We start from the raw sequence: 20,166 nt of genomic DNA, 5'->3' as shown, positions 1-20,166 counted from the left end.
TAGTTGGGGGGGTCTGATATATATATTTTTAAGTAAAATACTCCACAGCATCTGTCACACTGTTATACCCCCACCCCAGCATTCATTTAAGCATTCAATTAATGCTTTTTTGCGTGTGTGTATGAGAACACAGCCACAGACTGCTCTGCAGAAATATTTCTTCTTATTCCAGAGAATCATTCCCACAAGCACGCATCAAGCTCCGCCTCCCGCTTCTGTTGGGCACTGGTCGCCCCTCATACACGTCTTTCCGGTCAGGGTTAATTTCGCCTCCGTCCTGCTCGCATTGAAGAAACAAACGCTTCATTCTGTCGTCTTGGTTTTTATTCAGTAGAATCAAAGTGTCTTGTTTGCTTGATTTCTGTAAAGAAACGGAATACTCTCAAAAAAAAAAACAAAAAAAAACAAAAAACGGATCCGCTCTCTGACGGGAGGCGCAGATGCAACAGCTCGGTGGTGGAGAAGGAGACTCAGACAGACGGCGCCAAACACCGACTGGATGGAATACAAAGCCAACCGGACTCCGTTCGCTTCGGCTGAGATGAAGCCCCGGCTATGATCAGACGGCTTGGTGTTTTCAAAAGAGACCCGAGAAAAGAAATCAGTTTTTTTTTTTAATAATTTCCTTTGGAGAGTACAAAGGACATGAATAAAAATTAACAGCATGATGGCTGTGCAGAAGGAGGCGGTTTATTGAAGCAACGCAGAGCAAAATGTCCCCAGGTCCTGACAATCGGAGTGAAAGCAGTGTGTTGTGGTTATCCTGCGTCTTACAGGCTCCATTATGCACCAGCGGCTGCGGCTACTAAATGCGTTCATTCCGTCAGCTGCTCTGTGCCTGTTCGTGCTGTAAGACGATGACTGCGTTCAGGGGCTGGAGCTGCCATTAAGAAGCACCGGTGTCAGTCCCCCCGCTGGCTTCTAGACCGTCTGTTCTTCCTGCGGCAGCACCACGGACAGCGACGATGACTCGGCTGCGCAGGAAAGCTCTGGTTGCACTTTTCCTCTTCACGCTCTTCATTTTTGGCACCATGATGGGGCTGAGGACGCTCAAACCCAGCGACGGCTTTTCGGACCTGGCGCCTGGTATGGACTTTATGGGGGAGAGGTCCGAGAGGAGGCGGCTGGATGTGAAAGACGTGGTGGTTTCCCCGGACCAATTCCACATGAGCAGCAGCGACACGAAGGTGGTTTTCACCAGATCTGACCGAGAGTACAGTATATTCTACGATGTCCACATCTTCTACTACTTGTGGTATGGCTCTCCCAGCATGGACAACAAGTACATCCACTGGGATCACGTGCTGGTGCCACACTGGGACCCAAAGATTGCTGCCAGTCACGCTCAAGGAAAGCACACGCCCCCAGAAGACATTGCCTCGAGTTTCTACCCTGAGCTGGGACCCTACAGCTCGAGGGATCCAAATGTGTTGGAGTCACATATGGCCCAGATAGAAGCGGCTGCGGCGGGTAACAATTGTTTCAGTACTGGCTCTGCGTGTATATTGCTGACACTCTTCACTCACTCACTTAACCAAATCCCTCAAATCAAAGATAAAGTCTCTAGGCTTTTTTAAGATATGAATATTTATACCTGTATTCTGTAAATACTAATTGCAGTAAATGCTCCCATGAACTGTGTTAATGTAGAATTATATTAATCTAAATTATTCAGGTTTTAATCTAAAGTAAATCTATGAAGTGAAATATAAAGTAGCACATTTTTTCATTTCATTTGCATTTGTCCCACCTCAGAGTATTTACGGATGTGTCAGGTTTCAGTATGTTTCCCCCCAATAGTAAACTCATTCCTACCCCCTTGATTAATAGTAATATTTTTAAGGGGATTGTCCTGATGAAGAGCAAATCACATTATTTAAGGCCCAAGTAAAGTTAAAATGTTTTTTTCTGTGTCCTTAAAGTCAAACTAATGATGGTTGCTGTGTCCCTGGCATTCCACTTAACTTTGCCCATCTACAGCCATGACCATGAATCAGTCTCAATACCCGCTTGGGCACAGGAGATCAGAATATTTGAGCATAAATAAATATAGAAAATTGTAGTGTAGTGTAGCGTAGAAAATTTAGATAGAAAACACTGGATATATTTTCAGGGTGCATGTGCAGCTCTGTGTCCTAAAACAGATGATCTTACTTGAAAAGTGATACATCCCTGGTGTGGCATCATCTAACATGCATGGAATAGTCTTCTTCTTTCAGCTGCTCCCTTTAGGGGTTGCCACAGCAGATCATCTGCCTCCATCTCTCCATGTCCTAACCACCTCAGCCTTGTCTCTCTAACTTTGTCTCCAAACTGCTGAACCTGAACCATCCCTCTGATATATTCATTTCTGATCTTGTTTATTCTGGTCACTTAACATCTTCAACTCAGCCACCTCCAGCTTCTCTTGTTAGTGCCACCGTCTCCAGATCATAGCGGGACTCGCTTCCATCTTGTAAACCTTCCCTTTCATTTTTGCTGCTATCCTTCTGTCAAAATCACCCTGATATTTGTTTCCACCCTGCCTGCACTCTCTCCACCTCCCTTGTGCACTGTCCATTGCGTTGCATGGTTGTTCGCAGGTATTTAAACTTGTGGCCGTATTAATTTTTGTAAATGTTTGTAAGGAACAGTGACTGAAGGTATTGCGTGTTTTCCCAAATATCTGAATCACATTCAGTATATTCAGAGCTAATGGCTGCCTGCACAGTCATCACCCTCTCTTTGCTTTTTGCTCTGCTCTCTTTGTAGGGGTGCTGGTTTTGTCCTGGTATCCTCCCGGGGTGGCTGACGACCACGGGGAGCCCACAGAGGACCTGGTTCCTACTGTTATGGACGCAGCCCACAGGCACAGCATCAAGGTAACTGGTGAATCAACCGGTATGTTATTCCCTTTCTGGTGATTTACTGAATGACTGGATGGCTTGCCAGTGTTACCAGTGACTGTTAATGTTAAGAATAGTATTGATCTGAATCTTGCCAAATCAAATGTGTTCACACTATTTGACTGTTGAAGCTTTTAAAAAAAAAAAAAATAAAATCCCATAGAGAGTCCAAAGTAACCAGGAGAAATACATTGTGCCAGGTTTTAGCAAAATTGCCATATTCCACCTGTACTCCCAGGGCAGGTAGATAACAATAATAACTACAAAAAATAAAATCATTAAAATTTAAAAGCATCACAATCTCCACAACCCACCCCACAAAATTAAAGTAAAATAAGGATGGTAAAACTATCAGTTATCAAATCCCAGGTCCTAAACATCTAACATCGCTCCAATCATTTAATTACAAATAGAGAAAATACATCAGATACAATCCAAAATTTACCCTAATTCACAAATGTGTGCATTTTTTGCTGAGACAGTATCCAATGTTGTGTAGCATGTGGAGAAAATTAAAGTTCCTACATGTTAGCAAATAAAGTCCTACGTTTCGGAATACCGCACATTCGTCTCGTAACTGAACAAGTGGCTCGTGTTGCTTTATCAGCGCTGAGGGGGTGTTATGAATAATTTTTTAAAAAGTAAGCAAATATTTTAGTGTATTATCAATTTTTCAAAATTCTGAATATTGTATACAACAATGGTGTGAGGGAGGTTTTTTATGTCTCAAATTTGTGAGGTTAACCTTCAGTGTATCAGTGAGTTTCTTAACATGATTTCTAAAACTCAAAGTTGGATCAAGAGTGACACCTAAATATTTAAATTTGTCAACATTTTACATTTTTTTGCTCATTAAAGAAAATGTCAGGGCAGTTCTTGAGTTTGCTGCTATCTGGAGAAAACATGGATGCTTGTTTTTTCAGCATTTACAGTGTGATATTAATTCTGTAACCATCCGGCAACCTTATTCATTTCCTTTGTTAATTTCATAGCAACATCTATTGCATTTTTTCCATGAGTAGCTTCCATACCTTACATCTCAGTGTAATGAAGTTAATTTATAAATGTGTGCTAATGATACTGTGTTGTTTAAACAACAGCGCTCCTAAAATAGACCCTTGTGGCACTCCCATGGTACACGCTTTAAGAGGGAATAATGTATTATTCACCTTCGCACACTGTTGTCATTCACTCAGGTAGGATTTAACCCAGTTCTGAGTATTTATGGAGAGATTATAATTTGCCTGTTTGTTCAGCAGTAACTTGTGACTGACTGTGTCATCAGCAGGAAAACAGGAAAACTGCTCCTACTGCCCTCCATCCAGATTTGATTTAATTCCTTCAAGGAAATAGCAACACGCTGTTTCAGTTGAATATTTTCCTAAAGCCAAACTGCATGGGGTGTAGATAAGCTTTAGAATCAAGATGAGCAATCAGTTGCTCTGCCACAACCTTTTCTATGCCTTTTGAGACAGTTGGAAGGATGCTGATAGGCCGATAATTGCTGACCCCATATTTCTCACCAGATTTATACATAAGAGTTTCTATAACTAATTTTAAGACACTGGGGAAAATACTCTTATAGATGGATTTTTTTTATCATTTCAGTTAAAAGAGAGGTTAAAGTTTCTTTATGATTAAAAAAAATACAGTATCAAGGCCATATATGTCTTTTGCTTTACTATTTGTCAGGGAAGAAAGGATTTTTCTAACCGTTGTTTCATTTGTAAACGTCACAGTAAAAGCAAGTCTGTCACTAAAATTTGAGAAGGAACTTTGAACCTTTGAAAAGTTCAGACACAATTAATGCACAGAATTTATAAAATAATAATCATTAAAGTGTGTTGCCACAGCCAGGCTATCGTTTTGAATAGCACGATCTATTTTAGGCTGTGCGCTATTACACGGGCTTCTCCTTTCCAGTTCATTTGTCAGTGCTCTTCTACAGCCCTTTACTCTTCCCTTTTGCTTCTCTATTAACTGCATTGTCACTTTATTTCTGAAGCCTTTATATTTATACATTTTAAGCAATCAGTAATCAAATAATCAAATCAGATTTCAAATACTTTCTGAGGGCTGCGTCCTTTTTTTCATTAAATCCCAGAGATTCCTGTTAAACCAAGGCAGACATTTAATTTCCAGGTTTGTGTATCTTTAAGGACTGACATTAAATCATTGCACAATTTCTCACAGGATTTATTTTCTATTGTGTCATTCAAGTTTGTTTGCATTATTTCATTTTTAATAAGTCTTAAATCTTTCTTTGGACTAAATGATTTATTTTTATTAAATTTGGATTCCTACACCTTAATTTAGCCAGTTCCCTAGCTACTAATGTAAGATTATGATCTGACCGACGTATGATTAAGTTATATATTTAGTTATCCTATCAGGATTATTTGTAAAAAATTCAATCATTTTAGGGTTCGGGAAGATTTTGTTATTCTTGTCAGTTTGTTTATCATTTGTGTCATCTGAAAACTTTTGGGAATATCCTAGAGGTTTTTTCCTGCATGCTTTATTAAGAAAATTTAAGTTGAAATCACCTGTAAGTATAATTTCTTATAAGGATGTCGATTTTTGGGGTGATGGTGTAATATCAACCCCTACACGCTCCACCAGTATCAGTGTGTTAGAGCAGAACCCTTGTAACCTGGGTCACAAAATACTGATAAAGGAGGTCTAGAAGTCAGCCAAGTTTCAGTAACGCACAAGTAATCAAGAATTGAATCCAATAAATGTTCAGTTTTCTCATTTTTTGATGTTATACTGCATATGTGGAAATGTCCACCAAACACACCTCTTGGCTTTGTCTTGAGGTTTTATAATACGTATGATTTAGATTACAGTGTGATTAAGTTTAATTTGCTGTTGTTCTGGTATATGCGGAGCATTATTCAGACACACAGGTGCAGCGTCAAGATCACCAGATGTGATAACTTATCCGATCTGAAGTTTTTAAAACTCCAAGGCTCCATTTGCAGTTTTGTGGTCAGTATTTTTCAATATTTTGAGATCATGGCTCAGCCCTAATCTCAAAATGTGTATACAGAGGCACTGAAATGTATTTATTTTACTCTGGAATTATTAATGCTTAACACTCCCTTTTCTCAAACGAAAAAAAAAAAAAAAGTGCCATGTCGTTTATTGAAAATGCATCACGTCCAGCATTAAATTGTGGTCAGCTGAGACCACTGATGGTGAAGAAACTGGATCCCAGCAGCAGCATCGATTTTTTTTTTTTAATGCCTCAACCTCAAAGCCTGACATTTAAAGTTAACATGAACACTGCAGAGAAATGAAAATATGTCTCTATTATTGGCCTTTCCAGCTGAGCCGGTGGCTGTTTTTAAAAACTTGTAGTGCTTTAGAGCACATTTTCCTTTTCAGTGCACAAACTCCATCTGTAACAAAGTCAGGTCTCTGTTAGCACCGAAGGCTGCCGGGCACCATAAACCCATAAAATGCTGCGCGGTGGTTGAGGCTGCAGTGGCAAAATGAGCTGAGCCCCGTCCGGAGATTCAGCATCGACGGGACTGAAAAGCTTTCTCTTGGTCTACTTTTCATGCTTCCTTATATGGAAGTCTTAGATTGAAAACTGGGTCTCTTTGTGAGTGTTAGTCAGACTTACACAACAGTGTGTATCTCGCAGCTGACCTGAGGACTAATGCTCCCTCCCATGTTTCAGTGCTCCAGAGCTGCTGCTAACAAAATACAAGTTAATCTGTGTGTGTGTGTGTGTGTGTTTTTGTGTATGTGTGTGTGTGTGTGTGTGTGTGTGTGTGTGTGTGTGTGTGTGTGTGTGTGTGTGTATCCTTTGTGTACATTTGGGAGCTGTCTTGTGATACAGCGATAAAAACACAGCAGGAAACTGTTGGTCCCTCTGCTACTCTAGGAAAGTGGAAAGGCCAGATTACTGGGGTCACAGAAATCAGACATTTTACAGACAGGAGGACACAAGCTGATCTATAATCCCCTCCAGTGCTACATCCTCACTAATTAAGCATAGATTGACCCTGGTGCTGTGTTCCTAAATAAAATCCTGGTGTTGACACTGTCTGGAAACAAGAGCAGCAAAATAAAAGCTGCACTAATAAATGTCTGTAATGATGATGGTCAAATGACTCTGTGATATGAAAAGTGGAACACAAAGACTTATTATCATACACAGCTACATTCTTTATGTGGCCGGCTGAATGAATGCTAATGTTACTTTCTTTGTCTGTTGATTGACATTAAGCTTATCATTTCTTCAAATGTGTGTGTAAAAAAAAAATTGGACTCGTACTTATTTGGGAATTTTCCACTCTAATTGAGCACTCAATGCACCATTTATCAGTGTTTGCGTTGGGGTCAACTTGGGGTACAATATTTTACCCAAAGTTAGTTTGATATGGAGACTGGAAGTGCGCTTTATTAAGGTAAAGACCCTACAATAATTACAGAGGAAACCCAACAATCAAAATGAGCCCCTATGAGCAAGCACTTGGCGACAAAAAAAGTCCCAAATTTGGGATAAATAAAGTATTTCTTATCTCATCTATATGTCTGCCTCTCATCCACATGTAGGGGAGTGGTGATTGTGGTCCTCTCTAACAGAGACCTGGGAGTTTAAGGATATTACGCAGTAATATCTTAGCTGTTCGTAGGACTGCACTCTTCTGGACAAAGACCTCAGATGTTCTGTCTGAAATCTGCCGGAACCGCTCTCCTAATCTGGGGGTAATGGCTCTTAATGACGGCCTGTAGCAAGATGTCCTACAAGATCCTAACTGTGTTGTTTTCAACCACCCCCGGAGGTGTTTCCCATCAGGACTTGTGAACTTCTACTCCATATGAGGCACAGATGTTCCTGCCACCTGCCCCTGCTATTTGATTCAGTGTATGCTACCCAAGAATTGAATTTAAAATCCTTCTTCTTACATACAAAGCCTTGAATAATCAGGACCCACCTTATCCTAAAGACCTCATAGTACCGTATCACTCCAACAGAGCACTTCACTCTCAGACTGCTGGCTTACTTGTGGTTCCTAGGATACTTAAGAGTAGAATGGGAGGCAGAGCCTTCAGCTTTCAGGCCCCTCTTCAGTGGAACCAGCTTCCAGCTTGGATTCAGGACACAGACACCCTCTCTATTTTTAAGATTAGGCTTAAAACTTTCCTTTATGATAAAGCTTATAGTTAGGGCTGGATCAGATGATCCTGAACCCTCCCTTAGTTATGCTACTATAGACCTAGGCTGCTGGTTCTATTTCTTTTTCACTGACCTCTTTTCACTCTGTTTATTACCCACTCTGCATTTAATCATTAATTATTATTAATCTCTGGCTCTTCCACAGCATGCCTTTTATCCTGTCTCCCTCCCCTCAACTCCGACTGGTTGTGGCAGATGACCCCCCCTCCCTGAGCCTGGTTCTGCTGGAGGTTTCTTCCTGTTAAAAAGGAGTTTTTCCTTCCCACTGTCACCAAGTGCTGCTCATAGGGGGTCGTTTTGATTGTTGGGTTTTCTCTAATTATTGCTTTACAATATTAAGTGCCTTGAGGCGGCTGCTTGTGATTTGGTGCTATATAAATTAAATTTAACTGAATTGAGTTGAGTTGAAATTGTAAGCAAGCTGTACAATTAGTCTATTACATCTTGTTTCACAAGTGTCACCTTGTGTTAACCAATATACTGTGCAGATACTGTACTGCCAAGTGGTCAAATCACAGTTGTAGGATTTTTAGTCGCCATATTGTGTAGTTACATTTCTGTAACTGCATGCATGGGGAATGCAACATTTAAAACTGTACTATAAATGAAGTTTAAGGCTCAAGAAGCGAAGTGGCCTTGTGCAGACTAGGATGTAATGTTTTTACTTTGATTATAGAGTTTTAACCTCAATTTACATAATGAGCTGAGTTAATATAGGACACAGTAATGTGATGATATAATAATTGCTTCAGGTTAGTGTTCGTCATTATTCGAAGAGAAAACATTGGTGAGAACTGCTCAGGAGTCTTGTTTGTTACATCAGTGTCGCTACACGAGTTTATCTGAGCAAACAAAGCACCTTCCATCACGGTGTAGTCATCCAAGCGGCGGCAGATTGAACGCAGTCTTACCTCTCCGGCCTTTCATGATTTCCAGCCCGTCAATGCTGCTGACAAGCCGCGTTACTATGGAAACTGTTTATGGAGACCTTGAAGCCTCTTTTAAAAGATGGAGTGGGCGATGAGTGTTCGCTGTCTGTGGCTCGACAGCTCTCTCGCTGCTTTGCTGTTTGCTGCTGAGCCGCCGTAGATCTTTTTCTCCTTTGTGTCTGCAGCCAAACACGCATACCACAGTTATTTCAGGATGACAGAGAGCATCCGTCATTCAGCTCGCAGCTCCTGTCACAGAACAAAACACACTGCTCTCCGTGAAGTCATGACATTATACTACTATAGTTTTTTGGGGGGGAAACGAAAGGGTGCATATATTCTATATATGTTATTCTACATATGTTTGAACTGTTACTCAGAAGCAGCTAAAAATAGATTTTTGACAAAGGGGTATATGTCCCCCTGTATGACCTGAAAGTGTTGACAGACGACGGCGCAGGCCTTGTCTATGGGAAAGGTGAGGAAGGCACCTGCTTCTCCAGAAACCCTCAGCGTCCTTCCAGCTAAACTTAGGGTCTGTCTGCTGTTCTGTATCTTCACCATTTACAGAAGTACATTTATTAAATGTTTTCAATGAAAATCTTTGGGTGATATGAGGTCAGCGTGGCTTTTACCGCCTCCAGGAAGCAGCCATATGCTTGCACTCTGAATCCGACGGTGACAAAAGCTCCACTCTCCTCCAGCCTATTCAGCTTTTCTGTATGACAGTGTATTACAAGCTTAAGCACTGTGAAAAACTCGCTTATGTTTCACAAAGGCAGAAAAACATTTACAAAAAACATATCACTGCAGATATATTCTACCTACAAATTGCAGTCATTTATTAGCCTGTTTGTTAATGCTAGATTGGATCTTCAAAGGTCACAAATAGAGCTCCGCTTATGTAAGATTGGGCTCTCCCAAGCAGACAGCACAATAATAACAATTTACCTTTGACTGATGTGCAAGGCATTAATGAGCTAGATACTGGAGGGTACTGCACAGAGCTCCCATTAGAAAGATTTAGTGAGCTAACACATGACCACATATGAACCTAATAAAGCTCGCTGTCTCAGTGCATGTCGAGCTCTGAGGGATACAATAAACTGATGGTTCTCATAGTCATCTTGTGGGAAAAATGTGCATTTGTAAATACCTCAGCACCTCTGATAAGAGCCAAATTATTATGGGCGGATGACTGTTTAAGTCTAATTCAACTAGAAATTGTCTCTTTTACAGTTTTTTTAATTGATCACAGTGGTCCTCATCTATTTGTAACATTCAGAGATAACTTGGTGGTATAATTAAAGGTCCCTGTACCACTAATTCAGCCCTGCCTCTGTTCTGGCAGTTCATAAAATTATTACATGGGAAATAAACAGAACTCACTGTGTAACTATTTACTTTGCAGGTTTTTGTGTGATCAGGTGGTGCTTTTCACTAACATCTACATTTGCATGTGTTCATGCACAGGTGGCTTTTCACATACAGCCGTACAAGGGCAGGACGGACCAGAGCATGTATGACAACATCAAATATATTATCGACAAGTAAGCTGATTTTGTATGTGTCCCATTACCTCTGTGTTGCCTTTCACTGCCCAAACGGGTCAGGCTCTGCTGTCTGTATCAATTGCTGCTAACATGAAAAGCCTACAGATCTGGTGGAACATGAATCCCGATAAGGGAAGATGAGGAGCGGGTAGTTAAATATAGATGCCCAGCCTGTGATCCTGCTCAAACAGATCAGCTGCTCTGAATATGACTAAAATGAACCTTTGTTTTACAATTTGATAATACTCAGCTGCGTCCATAACTCGAGCACTGTATAAAATAGTTTTTAAATTGTCATATAAGATATTTAGTAGAACTCTTGATTTAAAAAAAAAAAAACCCATGATGTCACACTGTGACAAAGGAAAAAGATTCTTGATGACGTTGTTTTCAAAATGATTTGAAACTGGATGAAAATCAAAGCCAGGGCTTTGTTGATTGCCTTGAGTTGAATCTGATTTCTGGACTCGATATTGCTGCCAGTAATTTTGGGAACCCCACTGTGATGACCATCTGTATTATATGACACAAAAATATGAGAGTCAGAAAAGGGCATGATAGTTGAAATAAAAACAGAGATATTTTCAAATTGGCAGTTTTAAAGGCGCTACATTTAGTGTCATTACATTGTAAATGCTTGTGTAGTTAATAATAGATAAATAAGACCACAAATACAAGGACTGGAAGAACAGGCCTCTACCCTGCCTGATGCACTGAACCTGGATCAGTGTGGCCTACTTTGTGACAATACAGTTCAACCTTAAGGTTTACCATTACTGGCACATAGTTTATTTTTCTTATTCTTTCTCAGGAAACAAGATGCAGAAATTAATGATGCTTTAACTCCTCAAATACAAGCGTATAAAACATTTATTGATTATATAATTCTAGAATCATAATATGGTAACACTAATATGTTAAAAAAAATTAATGCTTAGATGTTACCATTTTATTGCTAGCAGGTTATCATATTGTTACCAATTTATTACTATTACCATTGGTTTTGTCTCATAGGCAAACATTTGTTTGCATTCAGTGTTGCCTGGAGATGCTAAAAAATAGCAGCAACAACAAAATCTGATTAATGCAGCTGTAGCTCAGTGAGCACAGGCCTGTCACATTTCCTCTGTTCCATCCTCGGTACAGCTTCAAACAACACCTGGAGCATTCGGTCTGCACAGGGTGTTATATTTTAAAATATAATGTTGTGCCTGATTTCCTGCCCTACTTATAGGCTAGACAGCTTGCGTATTTTGCAGTGCGGACCAGAAAGATGCTTCAGGGACACTGAAATGTGTCATGATTTGTTTGGTAAAGTCACAAGCGTGCATGTCTGTGCCGCATCAGATTGGACATTCCCTTGTTGAAAATATTCAACACTTTCTCACAGTGTTGTGCATTTCTCATATTGTTTTGTGTTGCATTTAAGGCCAGTTCACATGAAGCCCCTATGTGTTATATATCTGTATGCCTGCGTTCCTGACTTTGGAGACTCCGGGTACAGGGGACAAAATGTAATGCAACATCAGTAGCTTTAAATGTGATAACAGAAAACTCAAGTTACCGCGTTCAAGATTTTAAGACTGTGAAATGTGGCAGCACTACTGGTGGCAGACAGCACCCTCCTTATGAATCACGTCAGCCACTTAGAATTAAAATTTCCTAATTCAGCAAGCTACACATATCAGCTTAACATATGGTTGTTTTCTCTCATTTTTCTCAGGTATGGAAAACATGGCGCCTTCTACAAACTCAGGTCAACCACAGGGCGAGTACTGCCTCTGTTTTACGTCTATGACTCCTACCTGACGCCACCTGAGTCCTGGGCAGAACTTCTTACAGCTAAAGGCTCCCACAGCATCAGAGGCACGCCTTATGATGGGATTTTTGTAGCGCTCATTGTTGAGGAGCGTCACAAATATGACATCCTAGCCAGCGGCTTTGACGGCATGTACACGTACTTTGCCTCTAATGGCTTTTCCTTTGGCTCATCCCACCAGAACTGGAAAGCCATCAAGGCTTTTTGTGATGCAAACAATTTGTTGTTTATCCCAAGTGTCGGTCCTGGGTATGTAGATACTGCTGTTCGACCGTGGAACAACCATAACACCAGGAATCGTGTTAATGGACGTTACTATGAGACTTCTCTGCAGGCAGCTCTGTCTGTCAGGCCAGAAATCGTCACCATTACGTCCTTCAACCAGTGGCATGAAGGCACACAAATAGAGAAGGCTGTACCCAAGAAAACAGTGACCCGTTTGTATCTAGATTATCAGCCCAACCAACCAGACCACTATTTGGAGCTTACGCGCCAGTGGGCTGAAAACTTCAACAAAGAGAAGGACAAGTGGCTGATGTGAGCACGGCTTCAGCTGAGCGGACAGTCTGAGCACCGTTACAGAATGACGCTGAGCTAGCGCCCGCTCTTTAAAGATAGCACATCTGTGTCCATCCACTTACCTTTTCTTTCCCCAGTCAGAGCACTCCTCATGAGATTTTCCCCAAATGCTCTCTTACTGTTTTGATTGACTATCATTTTTTGTACATGTTAACAATGCCGTTCATTTGCCGATGCTTCAGGGTCACAATGATAAACAGCTAATAATGGATTTGTGATTAATATGGGTTTATGACTACAAAAAAAAGTGGCTATGTGCATTAACTCTGTGAGGTTTGTTTTTTTGTCGTATTTTCCAATGCTTCAAACTTTTTTTTCCTGTCTTTCCATAGTGACAAATTGATTTGTATGTCTGTTTATGGTTGGAGAATCAGTTGCTGATATGAAAGCGTGAATGCAACTTTAAATAAAGTTAGAAACCCCTAGGAAAGTTGCAGTGCAAGCTGCTCAGTCAATATAAAATTTACCTAATGGCTCATTCACATTAGAGTGAAAATAGGACATCAAAATCCTGACGACTAGGAAAAATCAGTTGTTGCCCAGTGATTCCACTGAACATTTTTGCTGTAAGAGTCCAATTTTAAGTAGTTGCAGCAACCAACTGGTTACCCAGAGGTTGACAACACCCTCAAATTCTGGGTGACCACGTGCTGGAAGGCAACATGACTCCAAGCAATCGCAGTCTCAGGCAGATTGGAAAAGGTTTGCAAATAATTGCTGTTTAATTTATAAAGACAGGCCACCAGAGTCTGTCTGTGCCAGCATCTGCAGCACATCTGCAACTCATCTGCAACTCATCTGCAACGCCTCTCATTGCATTAGGAATGGTTGCAGATCCCCCATGTTTGAAGCAACAGTTTCAAAGGCAACAACATTGCACAGTTGGAAAAATTTTGGTCGTGCTGCCAGCCACTGTTTTTAATAGTGCGACTGTAGCATAACAACCAAAAACCTGTTGATTATTCAGTGTCTTCTATTTGCTCTCTGTTCCTGCTGCCTCAAAGCGGTCAAAAATTAGTCATTGCATTTACATTGCTGAAAGCTCAAAACTCTGAATGTATTTAATGTATTTTTTCCTAGTGAATTCGTCATAGCCCTATGATGGACTGGCGACTGTCCAGGATATACCCGCCTCTCACCCTATGACAGCTGAGATATAATCTGGCTCCCTGGCAACCCTGATTTTAGATAAGCAGCTAAGAAAATTGATGGATTTTATCATAGTTGGTTACACAGATCAATTATAGGCCAGTCACTGAGTGAACAGTCGCTACAAGTAAATGGTAAATGGACTGGTTCTTGTAAATAATGCTTTTCTACTTTTCTTGAGCACTCTGTAACATGCCTGATTCACCCATTCACACTCCAATGAATGCATCAGAGAGCAGCTTGGGGTTCAGTATCTTGCCCAAGGATGCTTTGGCACGCAGACGGGAGCAGCTAGAGATTGAACCACCAACCTTCCAATTAGTAGGTCCTGCTCTCTCTCCTGAGCTGCAGCCAACCAAAAGTCTTCTACTCTGATGGTATTGTTGGAGAGGGTCCTTCAAAGTGCTGATATTGTAGTTCTACTCAATGAGCAGAGATTTATCATTAGTGATACGAGCTACTTTCTGCTGCTCCCCTTATTCACAGCCAAATGTGTAAATCACTACACTACAGAGCCGCTACCGTTAGTGGCTCAGTGAAAACTAAATCACAGCTTACCTTCTAACAAAGCTCATTTCATTTATGTTCATCAGTCAATTAAAAGTAAGGTGAGGGAGTTAAATGGTGGTCAGTGTAGAAATGAGAGCGGTCAAGAGGTGGGACAAAATGTGGGTTGAGTATGAGGGGGAAAAGAGTCAAACTGGGATTAATAAGGAACCAGGTGGTGTCACTGCCAAACACACAGGAGCTGAAAATCAGGGTGGGGTGGGGGGGGCATTTTAATGAGGTTATTAAACATAGAGTGGTTCTCAGTGAGAAAAAAGAATCAACAGGGCTCTCCGGTTCCAAGGTGGAGCAGGGGTTTGGTGATTAAGCTTATGAGAACTGAGACAAATTGAAGGGACGCTGTTAAGACGTGCCAGCAGTGCTTAACAACTTTATTAAACCACCTGTCATAAAATCAAGAAAACACAAATATTTTAGAAATCTGTCAAAAGAAATGTGTAAAACTAAAAATTGTATTGTTATTTATTAGACAAATAAACCTAATTCACACTTTTATACCCAAGTTTAAGTCGGCACACGACTTCTGTGAGAAGTGAGGAACTAATCACGCAGAACAGTCAACCACCAAAACTCATTTTTCTGTTCACGAATGCAAGCAAATAACTGTAAGAACAATAATAATAATAATGTGCTTTATTATTTTTCTGCTCTTTTGTAAAACGGTAACTTTGAAATTTTGTGGATGAAAACAGTCATTATGTTTTAGCATTAAAAGTATGATTTCAGTTAAAGAGTTTGCACATACGAGTGGATTAACCATTACAGAAACATGATGAGAAATGATTTTTAATTACTCACTCTGTTAATTTAGTGCAGATCCTTAGATCAGCTTTCATTGTGCAGATCAGGCCTGACATACTCTCGTGCAAGCAGTGAAACCTGACTAAGTCTTTCCACGGCAGGCAGTTGGAAGTGGAACACATCATCAGGCACAAGCAAACCAACCAGTGTCCAAGCAGCCCGGCTCTCATGTGAAAGACGACTCACTGGAGCACAGCTGATCCCTCGGGCCAATCTTCTGCCTTGCTTTAATGGCTCTGCCCCCATAAAGCCTGTGCCCATGAAAATTACATGTTAGTCCCAGGCTGCTGGCAGTGAACTTACAAATGTCGAGCCTTGAGTCACCAATCATTGCAAATATACAGTTTAGGATTTGAAAGGTAGAGTGCAGAGTGCTTCTCTCAGAAGTCTTATTCAGTGAAGGCTGAGAAATAGAATGGAGATACTCACGGGGAGCTATGCTACACAAAGCTCCTACCTGTGAAAGCTGAGTATAAGTAAAAATACTGCCATCATTTTAACAATTACTGAAGCGAAAGGTTTTACGGCTCCAGTGCTGCTTCTGTGACTGCTGTGACTGCACAACATAGAAATGTGAATAACTTTGGTTCAGACTGAAATAACCTGACAAATATCAGATGGTTTGCTATGTGCCAACTCCTGTAATGCTCTGACTTCTCGTCCACCACCGCTGGCAAGTTTTCATCTATTCAGTGAATAAAATGCTCTCGGTTGGTCCACACAAACTTTCTGGTTCCCTCAACCATCCTTATTCCCACCCTCACCTGATAACAGAGCTTTGTACACATTTACAGATTCAATGCCACATTTTTCAAAATGTTAGATTTCACTGGCGATTTACTAAATGGGGAAATGCCTTTAATCTTCATTCTTTGTTATTGCCATCAGTTTGCAAAAACAAGGCCAACCATGCCACATTCAGAACCACCTTTCTTTCCTATTTTGATGCTTGGACTGGACGTCAGCAGGTCACCTACATGTCTAAAACCCCCCCTGGTCACTGCCATGTGATTGGCTGATTAGATATTTGTATTGATGAGGAGTAACGGCTGAAACTAATAAAGTAGAGCGTATATGGGGTGTTTACTGTTATTGCCATCTGCACAATCTAAACATGCTGACATTTGCTGTGAAAAATTGGGGGATTCTAATTATCTATCAAAAAAAAAAAGACAAATAAATAAACATGAGTGAGCGCTTTTATATGGTACCATATGTTTACAGCAGGAAAACATCAGGTGAGGACTTTCCAGCACAAATAAAACATCTGCTGCAGGACAAGCCATTAATCAGAGTAATCCACTCTATTCAGAATACTGTCATAGCAACATGGCTATATATTAAAGTGTGTGTGTGTGTGTGTGTGCATGTTTAACTATTACAGCGACAACATTGTTTAATTTTGTGGTTCACAGCTCTGCCAAATCCAGCCACTACCGTTGAGCAGGCTGCAGTGTCTGTGCTATAAGATAACCCACCCCAGCCAGCAGCTGCTGCCCCACTATATGATCAGGAGACCTCACAAACCCCACACTGTCTTTTGAGAGCTTCTGCTGCCCTCCTAGAATGTGGACAGATTGGAAAAGGCTGGCAGCAGAAAGGCCTAAGAGAAAGTCAATAAAGCAGGTTCTCTCACCAGCCACTGAATCAGAGCCCTGAAAAATCTTTATCAGAGGCAAGGAAAGGGCCGGGAAAGTGCATCTACAGCCTCTGTTTTAGTGCAGGCATGGCACCGGCCATGATACTCCATCCAGGGTGTTATTTGATGTCATAACAGTCAAATAATTGAATGATATTCTTTACCATGTAGTCTTACACTAGTCCTATAGTCTTTCTCAAGATGTAACACATAGTAACCCTGATTGTTCACATCCCAGTTTATTCATCTTCTATCTTGATTTTTATAATCTGATCATATTACAGATGAAATCCATAATTTTCTCAGGTTATGCAGCAGGACAATGATCCAAAACACACCAGCAAGTCCATCTCTGAGTGGCTCAGAAAAACCACAATGAAGGTTTTGGACTGGCCTAATCAAAATTCAGACTTGAGTCAGATCAGGTTTAGGGGTAATTAAATTTTCACACAGAGGTAGGTAGGTTTGGATAGCTTTTCTTCCCCTAAATAAATGAAAATATCATTTATAGTTTGTGTTTCCTCTGGTTATTTTTGTCTAATGTTAAAATTCATTTGATGATCTGAAACATGTGACAAATATGCAATAAATAATAAATCAGGAAGAGAGCAAATACTTTTTCGCAACACTTAATGATAATCAGTATCTCTAAAGCTGATATACACAGATCAAGTATAACATTATGACCACCTGCCTAATATTGTGTTGGCTCCTGCCAAAAGAGTCCTCACCCATCGAGGCACAGACTCCACTAGACCCCCGAAGGTGTGCAGTGGTATCAGATCCTTTAACTCCTGTAAGCTGCGAGGTGGCTCCTCCATGAGTCGGACTTGTTTGTCCAGCACATCCCACAGATGCTCAATTGGATTGAGATCTGGTTAATTTGGAGGCCAAGTAAACTCCTCAAACCATCTCTGAACCGTTTTTTCTTTGTTGTGGGGCACATTGTGCTGAAGGAGGCCACAGCCATCAGGGAATACCAGAGTAAGTGGAAAGGGTGAACATGGTGTGTAACAATGCTTAGGTAGGTGGTACGTGTCAAAGAAACATTACCCTTGGATGGCAGGACCCAAGCTTTTCCAGCAGAACATTTCCCAAAACACCACACTGCCTCCGCCGACTTGCCTTATACCCCATAGTGGATCCTAATACCAGGTGTTCCCCAGGTAATGTAAGTGACACACGTGCACCCAGCCATTCATGTGATGTAAAAAGAAATGTGATTCATCAGACCAGGCCACCTTCTTCCACTGCTCTGTGGTCCAGTTCTGCTCCTCACGTGTCCGTTGTTGGTGCTTTCAGTGGTGGACGGGGCTCAGTATGGGCACCCTGACTGGTCTGCAGCTGCACAGCCCCATACACAACAAACTGAGATGCACTGTGTATTATGACACATTTCTATCAGAACCAGCATAAAATTTGAGCTACAGTAGCTCGTCTGTTGGATCAGCCTTCACTCTCCGCATGCATCAGTGAGCCTTGGCCACCCATGAGCCTGCCGCTGGTTCACCACTGCTCCTTCCTTGGACCATTTTTGATAAGATACTTACCACTGCAGAGCGGGAACACCCCACAACTGCTGCAGTTTTGGAGATGCTCTGACCCAGTCTAGCCATCACAACTTGGCTCCTTGTCTCAGATCCTCACATTTGCCCATTTTTCCTGCTTGTAACACATCAACTTTGAGGACACAATGTTCACTTCCTTCATAATATATCCCACCCACTAACAGGTGCCATGATGAAGAGATAATGTTATCCAGTCTACCTCTCAGTGGTCATAATGTTATGCTTCATCAGTGTAGAGGATACTTAGTCAGTGGTGGAAGACAATTTCTTTTATCTGAATGAGGGAACCAATACAGCAGCCCACTGTGAAAGTATCTGAGCAAAATTAAAGTATTAAAAGTAAAGCATTAACACTGTTATTGAACTGTTAACATTGAGCATCAGAGTGTAAACTGATGCTCTGTATTACTGTTGAAGTCACCTAAAGAAAACACCATTCATTCAACACTGTACCTTTCAGTTTATATGCAATAAATGTAATCATAACACTCCTTTTTTAAAACTCTTTCCCTTTTGCTTTCCAGAGCACACAGAAGCAAGAGCCCCATCTGGTGGAGTTTAAAAGCCCCATGAAAATAATTCAGCACAAATGGTCAAAACTAAGATAAGCTTTATTTGTTACAAGCACAATTATACACATTACAATGCACCGTGAAATGTTTTTTGCAGCTGCAGCCGATAGTAAATAATACAAAAATATAATTTTTTTTTTTTTAAACTATAATCGCATATAAACAGTAATCATATATGAAGGACAAAGCACATCCAAGACTGAAAGCATGTAGATTCGAACTATACTTCTGCACCTTTCTGTCAGGGCTGCACAGGCTTTACATTCTCACTGCTGCAGCAACCGTGTGGCTTTTTCCTAAGGACAATCTGAGACATCCTGAATGCACTTCCACTTCTTTGGCTGCTTGCTCTGGATCACTATTGTGCCAAAAGGTGAAAGGTCTCTCACTCTTTTTTTGTAGGATCTCTCTCGATTTGGCTGCATGAATCCTTCCCTCATACTTCCTGTACCTGTCCCTTCCCACTACTATACAGCACCTGGTGTTCACAGGCACTGCTCTTTTCCTGGACTTCTGCCCCATAGAGTTGTTTTACTTTCACAGGGCCAGATAATCTTTATATTTGAGCTCTTAAAAATGGCAAACACCAAGCAGCTGTCGTGTGCTTTTTACTCAGAATGGCTTCTTTCCAGCTGAGATGGTTGTCCTCCATCAAGGTTCTCCCATGTTCGCAAAGGCCTTCTGAGGTTTTGAAGCAAGGTGATACTACAAATATACAACAGCTCCAACTTGAGCAGAATTTTCTGTTTACACAGATACATCAATATCAGTATCAATATCTAAATTCACTTTTGACTAAATCGACTTCATTTTGACATTACTTTAGTACTTTGACTCTAGCAGTATTTTGAATACAGTTTGTGTGGGACTATATTTAGACTGCTGTGATGGTGTTTTAATGATCTTTTAAA

The 20,166-nt window shown here is 40.9% G+C and overlaps 1 protein-coding gene across 1 annotated transcript; it reads left to right on the top strand.

Moving 5' to 3' along the window:
* The first annotated feature begins 215 nt into the window (after nucleotides 1–215).
* Nucleotides 216–14,853, top strand: maneal (mannosidase endo-alpha like). Its single transcript, XM_030741599.1, has 4 exons — nucleotides 216–1,470; nucleotides 2,752–2,861; nucleotides 10,482–10,558; nucleotides 12,285–14,853. The coding sequence occupies exons 1-4, from the start codon at nucleotides 966–968 to the stop codon at nucleotides 12,919–12,921; spliced, it is 1,329 nt and encodes a 442-aa protein (XP_030597459.1). The 5' UTR covers nucleotides 216–965; the 3' UTR covers nucleotides 12,922–14,853.
* The last annotated feature ends 5,313 nt before the right edge of the window (nucleotides 14,854–20,166 follow it).

The sequence above is a fragment of the Archocentrus centrarchus genome, chromosome 11 (assembly GCF_007364275.1).
Source record: "Archocentrus centrarchus isolate MPI-CPG fArcCen1 chromosome 11, fArcCen1, whole genome shotgun sequence".
Classification (NCBI taxonomy): Eukaryota; Metazoa; Chordata; class Actinopteri; order Cichliformes; family Cichlidae; genus Archocentrus; species Archocentrus centrarchus.
Note: the sequence above shows the minus strand (reverse complement) of the source record. Positions and strands in the feature narration are given on the sequence as shown.

What these genes read in the sequence shown, in the direction of transcription:
- maneal (XM_030741599.1), top strand. Translation starts at nt 966, where the DNA reads ATGACTCGGCTGCGCAGGAAAGCTCTGGTTGCACTTTTCCTCTTCACG. An exon ending in CCCACAGGCACAGCATCAAG is followed by an intron (nt 2,862 to 10,481) that starts GTAACTGGTGAA and finishes GTTCATGCACAG; the next exon opens with GTGGCTTTTCACATACAGCC. An exon ending in ATCAAATATATTATCGACAA is followed by an intron (nt 10,559 to 12,284) that starts GTAAGCTGATTT and finishes CATTTTTCTCAG; the next exon opens with GTATGGAAAACATGGCGCCT.